At 40.8% G+C, this 18,244-nt stretch overlaps 1 protein-coding gene across 1 annotated transcript in view; it reads left to right on the top strand.

The window, feature by feature from the left end:
- CDC5L (cell division cycle 5 like) overlaps window positions 1-11,192 on the top strand; it is a 42,944-nt gene extending 31,752 nt beyond the window's left edge. Inside the window, exons 15-16 of the mRNA XM_075598558.1 lie at window positions 8,591-8,803; window positions 10,274-11,192. Coding sequence (XP_075454673.1) covers window positions 8,591-8,803; window positions 10,274-10,378 — 318 coding nt within the window. The 3' untranslated portion in view covers window positions 10,379-11,192. The remainder of the gene's footprint in view (window positions 1-8,590; window positions 8,804-10,273) is intronic.
- The last annotated feature ends 7,052 nt before the right edge of the window (window positions 11,193-18,244 follow it).

Here is an 18,244-nt window from a genome sequence, read left to right as displayed (position 1 = left end):
TCCCATTAGCATTTGTAGTTTTATTTCTCAGTTTAGTTTTCAATTTACTCAGCGCTATAAAATGTTTGACATTAGTCGCCTTTTTGAAAACTACAGGTGCTCTATTGGGCAAGAGTTCTCTTAGATGTGGATCACATTGGAGAATTTTCCAATGTGTGTTTAGAATCTTAATTACTTTTTTTACAGGTGTTTTGAATTTAGTTACAAATTTAGACGTCCAGATTTGACCTGATTTGCATCTGCTCCAGACCTAGCTAGCGTTTTCTCTCTTTACAAGATATCTTTTGCGTGACTCACTCATAAGAACCCCTCTCTCTTGTAACTTAGCTTTAGAAAAAGACTCCTCAATGATACATTGCTTATAACCTTTCGCCAAAAATCCATCTTTCTAAATTTTTAGCTTGGCGTTCAAAGTCTTGTTCAACAGAGCAATTTCTTCTGTGGCGACTAAACTGGCTAACGGAATATTATTGAGCCACTTCTGGTGATGGCAACTCTTCGCATGCAGATAACTATTTGCTGAGACTTACTTAAAATGTACCTTGGTTTGAATATTCATATCTCCATCAATGATTTGGGAATGGTCCAGAAAGAGATCTCTTCATTATGAATGTTATGTGTGAACTTCAAGCCTTGTTCATTAGGTACAAAACCTGCAAAAATGTTCTCCAGCTCCTTTCTTGTTCCGTCCCAAATAATAATAATGTCGTCGATGAAACGGCCATAGTATACCAGGCCCGCCCCCAGCTCAATATTGGCCCAGATGTTCTTGAGTTCCCAAAAACCCATAAATAAGTTCGCATAGCTGGGGGTGAACCTGGCCCCATGGCTGTTCCACAGATCTGAAGATAAAATACTTCATTAAACAAAAAATAATTGTGGGACAAGATGAACTGGACGCCCGCTAGCAAAAATTCTTGTTGTATTTTAGGAAGTTTATCTGCATTCAGGAAATACTCAAAAGCAGCCAGACCTTTTGTATGCTCAATATTAGTATAAAAAGCCTGTACATCGAGTTTAGCCCAAAGGTAGGTCGATTTCCACTTGATATCCGAGATGGAGTCCATGACATGCAGGTAGTGCCTGAGGTAGGATGGTAATTCCACCACATAGGGCTGCAGATAATCTACATACCTGGACATCCCCGATGTCATGGACTTCATCCCGGATATGATAGGTCTAACCAGGTGGATTGACAGGATCCTTGTGCACCTTAGGGAGGTGATAAAAGACTGGAACACGTGGGTGGGAATTATACAGATACTTCAGCTCTTCTGCTCTTATAACACCCTCAGGTCTAGCTTTATTCAAAAGAGAGAGGAACCAACTCTGGAATTCATCTAGAGGGTCTGCTCGTAATTGTATATAAAATTCCTGATCTGATAGGAGCCTCTCTAATGTATGTGTCCCTGTCTTGTAATCTGATAACACTCCCTTTATCAGCCTGACGTATGACAATTGTATCGAGTTCCTGAAGTTCTTTAAGGGCCTCTCTTTAGCCAACAGTAAGGTTAGCATGAGCATTAAAAGAAAAACAATACAGACCGGTGCCTATAATGTCCAAAAACAGTCTGTATAAAGTCCAAATTGGATTGAAGTACAAAGACCAGCTTCAATACTTGTACTTCCAGGAATGCAGATGAATCCACAGCCAGGTGTCATACGATATGTGGAATGTAAATGGAGAAAGAAAAACAGATCATAGTGTAAAACTGCTACTAAAATGGACAGACAACACTCATACAAGACAAACAACAAATTGAAAACAAAAGACAAATACAAGCAAGGCTAAAAAAAAAAAAGAGCTAATTTAATACAACAATAATTAAAATGACAAAATTAGAACAATGGCAGGCGACTGGTCCGGCTGGTTAAAACCGGAAACCTACTCACAAGAAATTGGGAGTTTATGCGCAATGGATTGCAGTCACTCGTTAGGTGTCGGTTTTTCCTCCAGCAGGGTTGGGCTGATGTGAAAACCCCTTAGACGCCGCCTTTCTCTTCCGGATCGAATCTCTGTTTCCGGGGGTGGGTCTTGAAGGCACAAACCTCTTCCTGCTACTGCTGCAAATCACTCAGCGCTACTGTGTTGCCTGCGTGTGTTCGTATTAGTGGCTCTTGAACTATGACCCAATGGGCATTAAAAGGTACTAAACACATCTTTGCAAAGTCTTTAAGCACCAGTGAGTAAAAAGATTCAATATAATTCCCCTTTGATAAATAAGGGTAAAATAAAGATTTTGGTGCAAATAGTCAGTGTAAAACATTTGGTAGAGATATATTACTCGTTTCGTTGACTGATGAACCTGAATATACAGAGAAATCACATCCAGTGATGTTCTCAGTAGAGACAGATTCATCCATAACCGACTCAATATGTTCAATACATGCACGTTCTTGAGTATTGAACAATTGATTTATGTTTTTCCCTTCCTTTAGGGCAAAAAACCTTTTGAGTGATGTTTCTGACGAATCGGTTGAGATCAACAAATAGTTAAAACGATGTAGGTCTGGAGTTTGGTGCAAATCCTAAACCTCTAATTTAAAAGGGAACGCGGATTATCACTGAGTGTATATGATGAAAGATTGAGGATTTCATTAGATACTAACTTGCTCCTCAATCTTTTGTTGTTTTTCTTCTCCTGGATAGCTCTTCCTCGTATTCCCTTTTTCTCCTAGTAGGTGTATTGGTAGGCAGTGTCCAATCGTGTCTCTCCACAAAGCCTGCAGATTCCAGTGGGCCAACAGGTTCTGTCCTAGATTTAGTATCTTGATGTTTGCTCTTATTTTTATTTATATTAAAAGAATTGGACTTGGATTTCTTCTTATTGTTATTAGAACTATCTCTTGTTCTCCAGTTCACACGCATACATACATACATACATACATACATACATACATACATACATACACACGCATACGTATATGCACAGGCAAGCATGCATACACACACACACACACACACACACACATATGTCAGGCGCTTACATCAATCATCCATATTTCACATCTTGAATAAACATAATTGGGGGATTTGTGTGCAGGAGACTTATACACTAGCTTTCATTTTATGATATAAAAATACTTCCAAGTAGGTCTGTTCTTTAGTTCTGAATGGATTGAGAGCCTTTTTCATGAGGAAAGGGGATCTTTCTATGTGTTTTTTTTCCCCAGCTTTTTCACTGGACGGATATACCCAAAGGATTTTAAACCGAAAATGCTGCATTTGAGGATTTGCATAATCTGTTGGTCTGTGCTGATTGGTTTCACTGTTGCCCTTAGCATCACTAACAGGGTAGCGCTAGAGGCACTTTGACATACAGTACTTCCTCTAGAAAACAGTGCCTCTTGTTGCTCTTATACAGACTTTAATAACTAGTTGTAAACAATGACCATCACTGTGGTGCTTAATTACTGGTAAAGTTGTCTGTGTGTTTGATACATCCACTTATTTACCTGTGCATTGCTGCGGTCTAGTGGTAATGCTTTAAATCTGCATATAGAAAACTACCATTTGTTTCCATCTACAAACGTTGATAAAGGAGAGGTAGCCGTTTTTTTTTCAGAACAGTACTTTGTTTTCAGAGTCAATGTCGTAACTCACTGAGAGACTCCTTCAGAACAATGACCGTGACTTTTGAAGCATGAGTATGGGCAAATCCTGTTTTCTCCTTTTCACTTTTCTGAAGTCACTTTATCTCCTTGTGCCTTAAGCCTCAAAAACAGATTGCAAACCCAACAAGGCAGGGACAGTAAATTCTGTGTTCAGCACTGTAGGCTGTGCGTGCTAGATTGTAATTGTTGGGCGCTTGGGGTTCCATTGGGAGAAAAGCGATACATGAAATGGTTATTATTGGTCTTATATGGAGCTACTAATTGAAAGTGGCACAATGCAGTTGTAGAACAGCGAAAGCAAGATTGGTCCCTGTCTCCGTTAACTGATACCTGAGCCAGTCAGGATAAAGGTTTTAAATCTTATCGCACTCCGTTTAGATAATTACAGTGGGTTTAGTTTTTCTTCGTAAGGTTCAGGCAGTTGAAGAGTAGCTGGGATCCCACTTCTGCCATGTAATTATACTGTGAGCTGGATATCATCGGTTACCTCACTATTCTAATAGTCTTGCACAAGACATTTTAACACATTATATATAACAAGAGACAGGGGGTGCCCAATGCTGCATCCAATTGACAAAACATATAAAGTAAAATACTTCAATAATAATAATTGGTTATTTAGTTAACCCTTTGGCCAAAGGCGTCATAAGCCTGCATACCAACGTCAAGGTATAACCAAAATAATGCAGGTCCTACACTACACTGTGAAACCTTTCCTTTTACCTCTGTGAGAGGGGAAAAAACCATAATGGGTCTTGTTCCTGCAGCAAGTGAAATGACCTTCCAAGTTAAAAGGGTGAAGGAGGAGGAGTGAGCTCTGGGGGGAGGTGCCACAGCCTCCAAAGAGACATAGGTTAACACAGATACCCAGCAAGCTCAAACTCCCCCACCCACCACAAAGTGAATATATATTTATGTCAACCAGAGAGCTACTGAGCGTGGCAATTGTATATAACAAGAGACAGGGGGTGCCCAATGCTGCATCCAATTGACAAAACATATAAAGTAAAATACTTCAATAATAATAATTGGTTATTTAGTTAACCCTTTGGCCAAAGGCGTCATAAGCCTGCATACCAACGTCAAGGTATAACCAAAATAATGCAGGTCCTACACTACACTGTGAAACCTTTCCTTTTACCTCTGTGAGAGGGGAAAAAACCATAATGGGTCTTGTTCCTGCAGCAAGTGAAATGACCTTCCAAGTTAAAAGGGTGAAGGAGGAGGAGTGAGCTCTGGGGGGAGGTGCCACAGCCTCCAAAGAGACATAGGTTAACACAGATACCCAGCAAGCTCAAACTCCCCCACCCACCACAAAGTGAATATATATTTATGTCAACCAGAGAGCTACTGAGCGTGGCAATTGTATATAACAAGAGACAGGGGGTGCCCAATGCTGCATCCAATTGACAAAACATATAAAGTAAAATACTTCAATAATAATAATTGGTTATTTAGTTAACCCTTTGGCCAAAGGCGTCATAAGCCTGCATACCAACGTCAAGGTATAACCAAAATAATGCAGGTCCTACACTACACTGTGAAACCTTTCCTTTTACCTCTGTGAGAGGGGAAAAAACCATAATGGGTCTTGTTCCTGCAGCAAGTGAAATGACCTTCCAAGTTAAAAGGGTGAAGGAGGAGGAGTGAGCTCTGGGGGGAGGTGCCACAGCCTCCAAAGAGACATAGGTTAACACAGATACCCAGCAAGCTCAAACTCCCCCACCCACCACAAAGTGAATATATATTTATGTCAACCAGAGAGCTACTGAGCGTGGCAATTGTATATAACAAGAGACAGGGGGTGCCCAATGCTGCATCCAATTGACAAAACATATAAAGTAAAATACTTCAATAATAATAATTGGTTATTTAGTTAACCCTTTGGCCAAAGGCGTCATAAGCCTGCATACCAACGTCAAGGTATAACCAAAATAATGCAGGTCCTACACTACACTGTGAAACCTTTCCTTTTACCTCTGTGAGAGGGGAAAAAACCATAATGGGTCTTGTTCCTGCAGCAAGTGAAATGACCTTCCAAGTTAAAAGGGTGAAGGAGGAGGAGTGAGCTCTGGGGGGAGGTGCCACAGCCTCCAAAGAGACATAGGTTAACACAGATACCCAGCAAGCTCAAGCTCATATACAATTGCCACGCTCAGTAGCTCTCTGGTTGACATAAATATATATTCACTTTGTGGTGGGTGGGGGAGTTTGAGCTTGCTGGGTATCTATTTTAACACATTAAACTGTTTTATTTGCAGGTTGTAAACACGTTTCGGGAATCTCCCTTCCTCAGGTGCAATATATACAAATATTACATTTGAGGGAGGGAGATTCCCGAAACGTGCATTTGCAGCCTGCAAATAAAACTGTTTATTATGTTAAAATGTCTTGTGGATGACTATTAGAATAGTGTGGCAGCCGATAATACCCGAGTCAGAGGAATATGAAGAGATTGTCCAAGGTCACATGCCGGAAACCATGGCTTGAGACCCAGTGTTACCAAGTGGCCTAGTTACTGCTCCAAAAATCCAGTATTACTTTTATTAGTCTCTTATATTGATGGTTTACTTAATAATTTGTAGCTGGTATAATCTACTTGTTTTGTGAGTTTGTTTTATAAGAAGCAGTGCTTTGTAACTACAAAGAAGCATTTATTCCAGTCTTTACAAGTCTGAATACACATTTGCTTTTAAGAAGCCAAGTACCGTGACTGAACTTTTGCCCTTTGTTTAATTTGGCTTAATATACATTTTCTTAATGTTCTTTATTTTGTATTTTTGTTACATTCTCCATTAAAATATCAGAAGAAAACTTGCTACCCAAAGGCATACAATGTATTGCAGGCACCGCAGTCATGGAATAAGCTTATTTTGGGAAGACGCTGATGGGTGTGTGTCTCTCTCTCGCGCGCTCTCTCTATCTCTATCTATCGCATTCTATCTCTATCGCGCTCTATCTCTGTGATCTAAGAACCAGTTTTAAAATCCAGACTCGTGATTTATACATTCAGGCGATACACATAATGTAACCAACTTGAATTTGGATCCTACTATTGAAAGAAATAAAAAGTTCAGTAATAAGAAAAGACATAACAAATTTGACAACGATTGTCCACTTTTTATTTCACAGTTCAATAAACAAAGCAGAGAGATGCAATCAATTGTCTCCAAACATTGGAATTTTTGTCTATGGACCCAATCTTGAATAAGTATATTGGGTCTGGTCCTAAATTTGTTTATCGCAGGGCGAGAACTGTTGGTTCTTATATTTCCCCAAGTGACATTACAGTTCCCAACAGAAACAAAATTTCTTTTAAATGTGGTTCTTGTAGTGTATGTAAACATATGACACCATCTACTGTCTTTTTTGACAGTTCTCCACATCCACATGTACAGGTGGACAATCATGTTAAGAATTACATTAATGGCTTTATAAATTGTAAGAGTCAATTTGTAGTTTACCTGATTACATGTGGATGTGGAAAGAGGTATGTGGGCAGGACGATCAGAGCCCTCAAAATCAGAATATTGGAGCATTTAAGACTTATCAGATTAAATGACATGAATCATCCAGTGTCCAAGCACTTTTCGACAGGGAGGCGTTGGTAACATCTCATTTTTGGGCATTGAATTGGTTCGCAACAGGATAAGGGGGGGTGACCATATCATTTATTAAACCGAAGGGAGGCTTATTGGATTTTTATTCTTAGAACACGCTCTCCCTTCGGTTTCAATATTGAATGGCATTTGAGTCACTTCCTATGATCTAGTGTTTCCTTATCCAGTATTTTCATGATTTCCTTATCCAGTATTTTCATGATTAGCTTTGGTTCCATGTTTTTTTTTTGTCTGTTTTTCCTGTGGTTATTAGTTATTATATTTATTATATATATTTTTATGAATTGTTAATAATAATTTTTATTATGATTATTATATATTCAGTCCATGTGGTATTATCATTATCTTATCAAGTTATTAATATCGTTTTTATTCATTTCTCCCTTTTTTGTTCAAATGTTATTGTACAATGTTTTATTTGTTCTTTACTCTTCCTTTTTCTTTTCTATTTTCTCTCTTCCTCCTCTCCTCTCTCTCTTTATTTTCTTATCTTCTTTTCCTTTTTTCTTCTTCCTTCTTTAAGGGCTGATTATCATTGATAGCTTTAAGATTATATCATTGCTATTTATTATTGTCCCTTTTGGGTTACTGTTGTTTGTGTTTTTTGCCCTTAGTTGTTTCTCTGTTTCCCTACCCTTGGCCACCACTTCCGCCCTTTTGACAGCTTCTGTCGTCTTGGCGGTTCGCGCATGCGCAGGTTGGCACGCACGCACGGCCGTCATGACGTCATTGTGCGGTTCTTTTGGCGCGAACGGGTCGCAGGTAAGAAGGGTATATATTTGGATGTTTTTACAGTGTATGTTATCCTTGATAAAGAACGCACCAGCGTTCGAAACGCATTGGATTTTAGGTCTATGACATAAAGTTTATATTTTTTTGAATTGGGTCCTCTCCTTGCTCCCGTCAGATCGTGCGCTCCTTCCCATTTCCTGCATTTAAAATCCAGACGCCAAAGTTTAAATAAATACCCCCACCAATGACCAACACAGAAATTCCCAAATGACCAGTACATACATCCAGTGCAGGCACAACCACTTTGATGCCTATCCAACTGTAATGTAGAAAAATGTTGTCGGTGATGCAGCTCTCAATTTTTGCTTGCTCCACAAAGTAATGCAACTTAATCCCTTATGAATGCACAAGACATTGTGGGTGTGATTTTGGAAAGCAAATCGGGCATACTGTACATAGCACACAACAAAAAAAAATGTATTTTAGGTAACAGGCAAAATGAATACAGATTGTTCATTTCAATGCTACAATTGGGGTATAAGTTTCCATACTAAATATTAAAAATGCCGTGATTAAAATAATGTGGCTATGTATTCATTTTTAGATTAATTTTTTCCCCTCAGATAAACAGAGGTCATATGACCGCAGAAGCTAAAAGGGCTGCGAAGATGGAAAAGAAAATGAAGATTTTGCTTGGTGGTTACCAATCTCGAGCAATGGGGCTTATCAAACAACTGAACGAAATATGGGATCAGTATGAACAAGCCAACTTAGAACTGCGCACTTTCGAAGAGCTAAAGACACATGAAGATACTGCTATTCCCAGAAGGATAGAGGTAAATATGAATTGAAAAATTAATTTCATACCTAATTAAAAGCACCCCTATCAAAGGCCTAAATTCATGACCACCTGTTTGCAAATATTACAGTTTACACATTATACTCCAACATTGAATGTTCCCTATTGCAATTAAAAGTAGACCATCTCCCTTTCCACCTAGGGTCCTACAGCCCCACACCTTACTTCATAGATGACCTTGTTATCTTAAGGTTTCCTTTGTGATTTATTGATGATGTTTAACTCAGAACTTTGCAGTGGAAATAGACAATATTAGAAAATCTTGCAGTTTGTGGAGCGGTTATTGCTCAATATATGCTTTTAGTAGCATTTTAATACCATAAAAATAATGCATTTTGTTTTTTTAACGATTTGTATGCCATGGTTCCAAATGCTTCTATTCCAGACAAAGCTTAGAAGCGGTTATTATAATAAACCTTTAATAATATGTATCATCAATATTTTACAACAATAAACTGGTTAAGTTATCAAAAGCTTTAGAGTGTAAGTATGTATGGTATAAATTTGTGTGTTGTCCATTATCTATTATGGTCTTGAACACTCTTAAGATGAAGAACTGAAAAACATCTTGAGCACTCAAGGGATTCAATGTGTTAAGTCTGAAAGAATTGCTCAAAATGTATAGAGGGGTTTTTACATGGTTAACAGTTTTGACGGTATAAATGAATCTTGGGTAGCTGCAGCTCTTTGTTGAAATCTCACTGTATTTTTATGAGCCAGCGTCGTTGTGCTCTGCCAAACATTTAAATCTAGCAAAAAACTTAGCTCAGCTCGAAATCTGGCAGGCAAATATTCTCTGCTAATCATACTTGGTTGACTGTGACAGATTCTCCTCAACCCCCCCCCCCCCCCCCCCATATATCCCACTTTTTTATATTTTGCTTTTTGCTTGTATATCAATAGATAGGGGAAAAGTATGTTGGGTTGGTGATTAAAGAGACGTTTCATGTATCGAAGGTTTCCGTATTTAAACGTTTTCTTCAAGCAAGTAGCCATTTCCAAGCAAACTTGTATGACGGGGTGTTGAATGTATTTTGATTTTTATCCTCTGGTACAAATTTATCTCTGTTGACAAATCTAAATGTTAATTACATTAAGTTTTTTTTTTTTTTTTTAAGGCTTTTCTTTTATTAAACCGATTTTACCATTTCTTTCTTTCTGATATTTGAATGAAGTGAATTGCTTTTTCGTGAGTTTGGCTATTTCCATGTACTTGTGTTTAATACAGTACACATGGCCAAATAATTGCATTTTGCTGCAAATTTTAGTGGTTGTAATATTGGCTGGATCATTGTTTTTTTGCAAAAAACATTTGTGTACTTTTCGGACACATTTTAATACTGCTGCCAGTCTGCACAATCAACTTCTTACACTGCTTGGCAAATTAAAGTCAAACTCTACTACATTTACTCTTGCATATATAAATGTCTAATTTATTTTTATACAGTCCCTGAAAGAAGATGTCCAGCGGCAAGTAGAAAGAGAAAAAGAACTTCAGCAAAGATTTGCAGAAATTATGCTTGAAAAGGAGAGTTATGACTCCAAATACTAATGCACGAAAGTACTTGATTTCAATGTATCAATTATTTGTGCATGTGCACATCATGCGGTCAGTGATTAGTGCAAACAAAATTTTACCTTATTGTTTGCAACCGTTTGTCTGCTAGTATTTGAAGGGATTGTTCTATTTTGTGTCATTCAACAAAACCTTGTTTAGTCTTTAGATTTACAATAAGAAATTAACGGCACCACATTTAAAGACTAATTGTAGCCATATTAGCTGCAGTTATTAAAACCATGGCTATGTCTCTTTATTTTGGGATATAATATAAGAAAAACATAATTTTCATGACTTGTTCACAAATATTTGGCGGCGTGTCAGGCGTTACATTTTATGACGTTAGTATCACTTCGTCCAAGAGAAGAATAATGCTTTTACTAGCTGTATATTTGTTTGCTTTTATGGTTGTTATACCTGATTCATTCCATTGAACTGGTGGAGGGACAGTATTGGGTTGTTCTTTAATCATAGCGGTGTACATTGCCTGCAGATTATAGATGTACAATAAACCTAAAATGTGTGTTAAAAAAGAAAAAGTTGCATCTTCTATTTTCCAATAAATTCAAATCTTTTTTTTTTTTTTTTTTTAATTTCCATCTTGTGAAATTAGTACATTTCCCATTATGTATTTCAAAACCCACTTGCCTGCTTGATGGTGGCCCTTGGCCTCTTCCGGGTGTTCCAACAGTTATAAGATTAAAACACGTATGTAACTTTTAAGAAACATGGTTGAATGCTTACTTTAAATTCTGTTCCATAAGAAGTGAAACATATTTTTAATTAAAAAAAAAATATTTGATCAAAATTGGCTGCATTGTCTGTTTATTTATAAAATGTTTTACAAGAAGTAATACAGTGAGTTACCTCTCGTTTTCAAGTATGTCTTGGACAGAGTTATGATGATAAATACATGGTTACATTAAGTGAACAGAGTTAGACATTATAAATAGACATTGTAGTTAAAGATAATGTTATAGGCGTATATAATGGTTACAGACTAGATACAAATGTCAGACTGCTTTAGTTTTTCATTGAGCTTTAAACTGCATTGGTGCTTAAACATATATTTTAAGTATGCATTCATATGCAAATTGTGTACATCCACTTGTCATTCGCCTATATGCATATTTATAAAAATAAATAAATACATATTTTACCAGGAAGTAATATATTGAGTGTAACCTTTCGTTTTCAAGTATGTCCTGGGCACAGAGTTATGATGACAGATACATGTGTACATTAGGTGAAAATGGTTATACATTAAATATTAAGACATTATATGAACAGTTAAAGATAAAATAAGTTACAGGCGTATGTAACCGTTACAGACCACATTAAAATGTGAGACAGCTTTAGTTTTGAAAGAACTTACACTGGTGGTGGTCTCAGGTATGTTGTTCCAGTTGTGGGGTGCACGGTAAGAGGAGGAGCGGCTGGATACCATGTTGATCCGTGGGACCATGAACAGTCTTTTGGAGTCAGATCTCAGATAAGTGCTGCGTGTGGTGGGGTGAGGAGCGTGTTCAGATACGGGGGTAGCTTGCCCAAAAAGTATTTGAATGCAAGACAGGAAAGATGAACTCTCCGCCTAGACTGAAGTGATGACCAATCTAGTTCTTTGAGCATTTCGCATTTGTGTGTGTTGTTGCATTGGAGGACAAAGCAACATATTGAATTGTAGAGGGTTTCAAGTTTGCTACGGTGAGGTGCTTTTCCATAGACTATGTCCCCATAGTCTATAATTGGCACTAGCATCTGCTGTGTTATGCACTTTCTGAAGAGCAGACTTAGGGAGGATTTGTTCCTATAAAGTGCACGTAGTTTGGCATAGGTTTTTGATGTCCGAGTATCAATGTGCAAACCAAATATTAAATGGGAGTCAACCCATATTGCCCAAATATTTAAAACTAGTAACGGGCTAGGATGGTATCTGATAGGTTGGTTCTGATCTGAAGCTCATTCATTGAAAGCTTTAGAAATGTACTTGGTCCCAAATACAGCTAAACCCCGTTATAACGCGGGTCTCGGGGTCCACCCCGAGACCACCGCGTTACTAATGGTCGCGGAAAAAAATGGCCGCCGCGCTTTAGCGCATATTCATCCCGCGGGACAGGAGATGGGAGCGGGCATATCCCTCCGCTCCCCGCTTCCCCCTGTCACCGCGGGGCAGGAGATGGGAGCGGGGATGTCCCTCCTGTCCCCGCTTCCCCCTGTCACCGCGGGACAGGCCGCGGGGCAGGAGATGGGAGCGGGGATGTCCCTCCTGTCCCCGCTTCCCCCTGTCACCGCGGGACAGGCCGCGGGGCAGGAGATGGGAGCGGGGATGTCCCTCCTGTCCCCGCTTCCCCCTGTCGCCGCGGGGCAGGAGATGGGAGCGGGGATGTCCCTCCTGTCCCCGCTTCCCCCTGTCACCGCGTGACAGCCCGCGGGGCAGGAGATGGGAGCGGGGATGTCCCTCAGGTCGCCGCTTACCTCAGATCCCGCTGCCTGCATGGAGGTGGTAGCGGGGGGTTTCTTCTCCCCACCGCTGTCCCTGGCGCTCCCGCTGCCTGCGCGGGAGGAGGGGGGGAGCGGGTGGTGGTGCTGGTCGCGGCCTTTCCTCTGCTCCGACCCCACCCCCCGTCTGTGTAGAGTGAGAGAGTGTGTGTGTGTATGTATATATGGGAGAGAAAGTGTGTGTGTGTGTGTGTGTGTAAGTGTCTGTGAGTGTGTGTAAGTGTCTGAGTGTGTGTGTAAGTGTGTGTGAGTGTGTGTGAGTGTCTAAGTGTGTGTGAGTGTGTGTGAGTGTCTGTAAGTGTGTGTGAGTGTAAGTGTGTGTGTGTGTGTGAGTGTGTGTGTGTCTGTAAGTGTGTGTGAGTGTGCGTGGGTGTGCGTGAGTGTCTGTGAGTGTCTAAGTGTGTGTGAGTGTGTGTGAGTGTGTGTAAGTGTGTGTAAGTGTGTGTGAGTGTGTGTGAGTGTGTGTGAGTGTCTGTGAGTGTGTGTGCGTAAGTGTACAGGCAAAATACATCTGTTAAAGTGCAGTTGTCTGTTTATTTCTATATAATAATTGTGTGCAGTGTGTGTGCAGTGTGTGTGCAATGTGTCAGTGTGTGCAGTGTGAGCAATGAGGAGTGTGTGTGCAGTGTGTGTGCAGTGTGAGCAATGAGCAGTGTGTGTGCAGTGTGCAGTGTGCAGTGTGTGTGCAGTGTGTCCAATGAGCAGTGTGTGTGCAGTGTGTCAGTGTGAGCAATGAGCAGTGTGTGTGTGCAGTGTGTGTGCAGTGTGAGCAATGAGCAGTGTGTGTGCAGTGTGAGCAATGAGCAGTGTGTGTGCAGTGTGTCCAATGAGCAGTGTGTGTGCAGTGTGCAGTGTGTGTGCAGTGTCAGTGTGTGCAGTGTGAGCAATGAGCAGTGTGTGTGCAGTGTGCAGTGTGTGTGCAGTGTGAGCAATGAGCAGTGTGTGTGTGCAGTGTGTGCAGTGTGTGTGCAGTGTGTGCAGAGTGAGCAATGAGCAGTGTGTGTGCAGTGTGTCAGTGTGAGCAATGAGCAGTGTGTGTGCAGTGTGGCAGTGTGAGCAATGAGCAGTGTGTGTGCAGTGAGTGTGTTTTTTAAAAACGGGAGCCACGGGAAAACCGCGGTATAACGAGGCGCGTTATAACGGGGTTTAGCTGTACCATTGTTAGTCTTGTCAGTGTTGAAAACTGGATTTTATAAAACAAAATCTGTTTTAAAGTCTCAAAAAACTCTTATTTAAGTATGTGTTCAAGGTCAGTGAGGCTATAGCTGTGTGCATATAGGATTGTCATCCGCATACATGTGTAGGGAAGCTCCTTTACAAGCTGTAGGAAGATCATTGATGAACACGGAGAAGATTAGGTACCCCAGAACCAGAGCCTTACGGGACACCGCAGGTGATATCCATGGGGTTGGAGTTGCTGCCCGAGAGTCACATGTTGGGATCTGCCTGATAGCTTGGAATTAAACCAGTTTAAAGCACGTTTCCCCATTTCAGAGCACTGGAGTTTGTTTAGCAAGATAGCATGATCAACAGTATTAAAAGCCTTTTGCAAAATCTAGGAATATTGCACCAGTAAGTTGTTAGAGTTTTATTCCACGCTGGATCTCATTGCAAACTTTTAGGGGGGTAGTTACCGTGGAGTGTTTGGGTCGAAAGCCAGTTTGGAATTGGCTAGGGAAATTTGTCTTGGTATAGTAATCGCTTAATTGGGAGTGAACACATTTTTCCATGACTTTGCATTGGATTAATCTTTTCTCCCAATACTATCCAATGTGTGTGTAGCTCAGAGCAAGAGAGAGAAGCAGGTCTGGCAGAAAAATAATCACTTTAATTGGAAGCCATAAAAATCGAGGGTTGCAGCCCTTCTACGCGTTTCGTGCAGGTTATGCACTTTATCAAGAAGTATTACACACAATACACAGACCGTTTAAATACAGCTGACTGCTGTTTTGGCGCCAAACCTAATGACATCACTAATAATAATGCGCCAATGAGCATCATCTTCCTCGCACATGAGCAGCAGAACCAGGACACAGGGAGAGCGCCTGCCCAGCCAAAAAAATCCACAGCACCAGGGAGCCCAGCACTCACCTGACGCTTGTGGAAATCACGGCCACACTCTGCAAAGGACTCCCCTCCCTCCCGCTGCAGTGCGCATGCGCGGAGAGATGAGGCATTACTGACGACCTCCCCCACTGATCAGCATGCGCGCGCATCCCCATACGGCACAACTGCAAGCAGTGGTCCTAGTAAATGGGAGATATGCGCGCAGCCCCCCAGTGTCAGAAGCCATAAAGATTGAAAATGGCCAAATAAAGAAAAGAAAACACCCAGCAGTCTGCCAAACACATTAAAATTAATAACTACTTAACTATGTTAAAAAAAGGAGACAAACATATTAAAAAAGAAAAAAAGCATATAGCTATATATTCAGTGTAAAAACACATACGCAATCCTCTTAATGTTACAAAGGTAAAAGATCACAATAATACTCATAATATATTCATAAGTAATAATATGAGTATTATAATAAATCCGTAGGTACATAGACTTTGTAATTGTGACCAAAATCCAATTGGAGATATCCTTTTCCACGTCTGGATGAAAAGGTAGGTTCTGTTGTAAGAGAGCAATTCCCATAGATTCTCCAGATGTAGAAGGGATGGTCACATTGCATATAGCCACGGGTCCTGTTGTAGATGAACGGTTTCCATGGATTTTCCTGGTATAGGGAAGATGATCACTTTGCATTGGTCCACAGCATCCACGAACAGTCAGTCTTAAACAGGGATGCTAGTTCAAGCTTACTCACTGTTGTAGCCCCACTTCCGTAGTGTTTCTGGATGTTCAGATTAGCATTAACAGAGTAGGCATGATTGAGACGGACATCCATCGCAAAAGTACTGCGACCAATTCCATCCTTCATGCGTCCAGTTTCCATCCTCAGCATCAAGTCTCAGGGATTCCCCGCAGTGAATTCCTGAGACTTAAAATGAACTGTTCCTCTGATGCTACATTTCAAATCAGAGCCACAGAATTTAAAACCAAGTTTCTTAATCGTGGGTATACCAAATCCCAGATTCAAAAAGGCTATAACTGCCGCCTTAAAATACCCCGTGAGAGCCTATTACAAGTAAGACCCAAATACAAGGGCAGGAGGCAAATTAGTTTATCAGCACCTTCAACCGCCAGTGGTCAGATCTTAGGGGTATTCTTCAAAAACATTGGGGGACCCTTATGATAGATTCTGAACTTAGGAACACACTTGGCGATCGTGCGAGCCTTACAAGTCGGCGATCCCCCAACTTAGGGGATAAACTGACACGTAGTCATTACGTCCCTCAGGCCCATCCCACCTTCCTGTCCCAACAACGCAAGCTGGGCTTCTACAAATGTGGCATGTGCTCAGCATGCAGACACATGCATCAAACATCTACATTCGAGAATTCCAACAAAACACATACATACAAGATACTCTCGTTTTTAAATTGCAAAAGCAAGGGAGTTGTATATCATCTTGAATATCCCTGTGGCCTTGCCTATGTGGGCATGACCACTAGAGAATTCCGCTTTCGCGTGTTGGAACATACTCGCAACATCAAAAATGCGCAAAGAGATGTAGATTCATGTAAGAAGATTAGCTCAGTTGCACGCCATTTCTTGCGCTGTCATGGGTCCGACAGTGCAGTCCTTTCTGCATTCGCCTTCGACAGGGTCTCTATCGGCGCCCGGGGTGGTGACTTTGAGAAGGCTCTGTTGAGGAAGGAGTGCAGATGGATCGTGCAGTTGGGCACCATGATACCACGTGGTCTCAATGACTATCTCGGATTTGCTATGTTTTTATAACTATTGCCCCTCTGATTTGATCTGTTTTCTACCACCATGGTCCGGTAATCTCCTAATGCTTGGATTTTTTACTCTGTCCCTCCCATATATGCTGATACTGTGAACTAGCATCCCTGTTTAAGACTGACGGTTCGTGGATGCTGTGGACCAATGCAAAGTGATCATCTTCCCTATACCAGGAAAATCCATGGAAACCGTTCATCTACAACAGGACCCGTGGCTATATGCAATGTGACCATCCCTTCTACATCTGGAGAATCTATGGGAATTGCTCTCTTACAACAGAACCTACCTTTTCATCCAGACGTGGAAAAGGATATCTCCAATTGGATTTTGGTCACAATTACAAATTCTATGTACCTACGGATTTAGCATAGGCGTTCCTTATACTAGGATGTCTATAGCTCCATTGGGTTTCTTGTATCGGCTCGAAAATGTTCTCGAATACCTCATGGTTTGCATAATGTGCAATTCAGTGAATTTTATTTGTATAATGGTTCCACATATGATGTGGGACAGTCAACCGGCGGTCAATTTGGGAATTAACCCTAAGATTATATGCAAGCTATGAAAATAGGCCTATGCTTGGAATCACTAATCTTTTGAACCTAATTATGTCAGTTCATTATGCTTCTAGACAGTGATATTGCTCTACAGTGTGGCGGAAACAATTCCTTCATGTTGCTGTTGACTTGCAGCAGTGCAGGCTGAGTAATGATATTATAGATATATGTCACTAACCATGTAATAAGTAAAGGCAATTTAGCCAACTTACAGATATATGGCATGCACCTTAGATATTCTTTACATTATAGGAAAATGATGGGTGACAAAGAGATACACAACTGACGTAACTTTGCCTTGGGATGTGTACCTACTTGTACCTATAACCAGTGTTCGACAAATCACCCAAAAATCTACTCGCCCAACCAAAAAAATCTACTCGCCACCTAGTCCCGGCCCCAACTCCGCCCCCAACCCCACCCCTAGTCCTGCCCCCAACCCCGCCCCCAACCCCACCCCTAGTCCTGCCCCCAACCCCGCCCCCAACCCCGCTTTAAAATAAAATATAAATAAAATACATTTAATAAGTTCCTAGTCAGAACAACATTCGTTTTTGACAAATGTATTTATTACATTATACTACAATTAGTTGTGTGTGTGTGTGTGTGTGTGTGTGTGTGTGTGTGTGTGTGTGTGTGTGTGTGTGTGTGTGTGTGTGTGTGTGTGTGTGTGTGTGTGTGTGTGTGTGTGTGTGTGTGTGTGTGTGTGTGTGTGTGTGTGTGTGTGTGTAAATGTCGGATCTAGAACTAAAAGCCACAGGTGAATGACTAGTTTCCTGAACCCCTTAACCAGTGTCTGGACGTCCCCGCTTCACAATATCTAAAGCAGCAATCCCGCCTGGGATCTTACCTGATCCGCAGTCCCTCAATGTCCAGGTACCTCATTCCTGCAATGTTATAAGTTGGAGGGGTGGTTTTCCCTACCTGTCTTCTGGGTTAGGGGGGGTTCCAA

This window comes from Ascaphus truei, chromosome 4 (genome assembly GCF_040206685.1).
Source record: "Ascaphus truei isolate aAscTru1 chromosome 4, aAscTru1.hap1, whole genome shotgun sequence".
Classification (NCBI taxonomy): Eukaryota; Metazoa; Chordata; class Amphibia; order Anura; family Ascaphidae; genus Ascaphus; species Ascaphus truei.
This window is presented reverse-complemented; position numbering and strand designations above follow the sequence as displayed.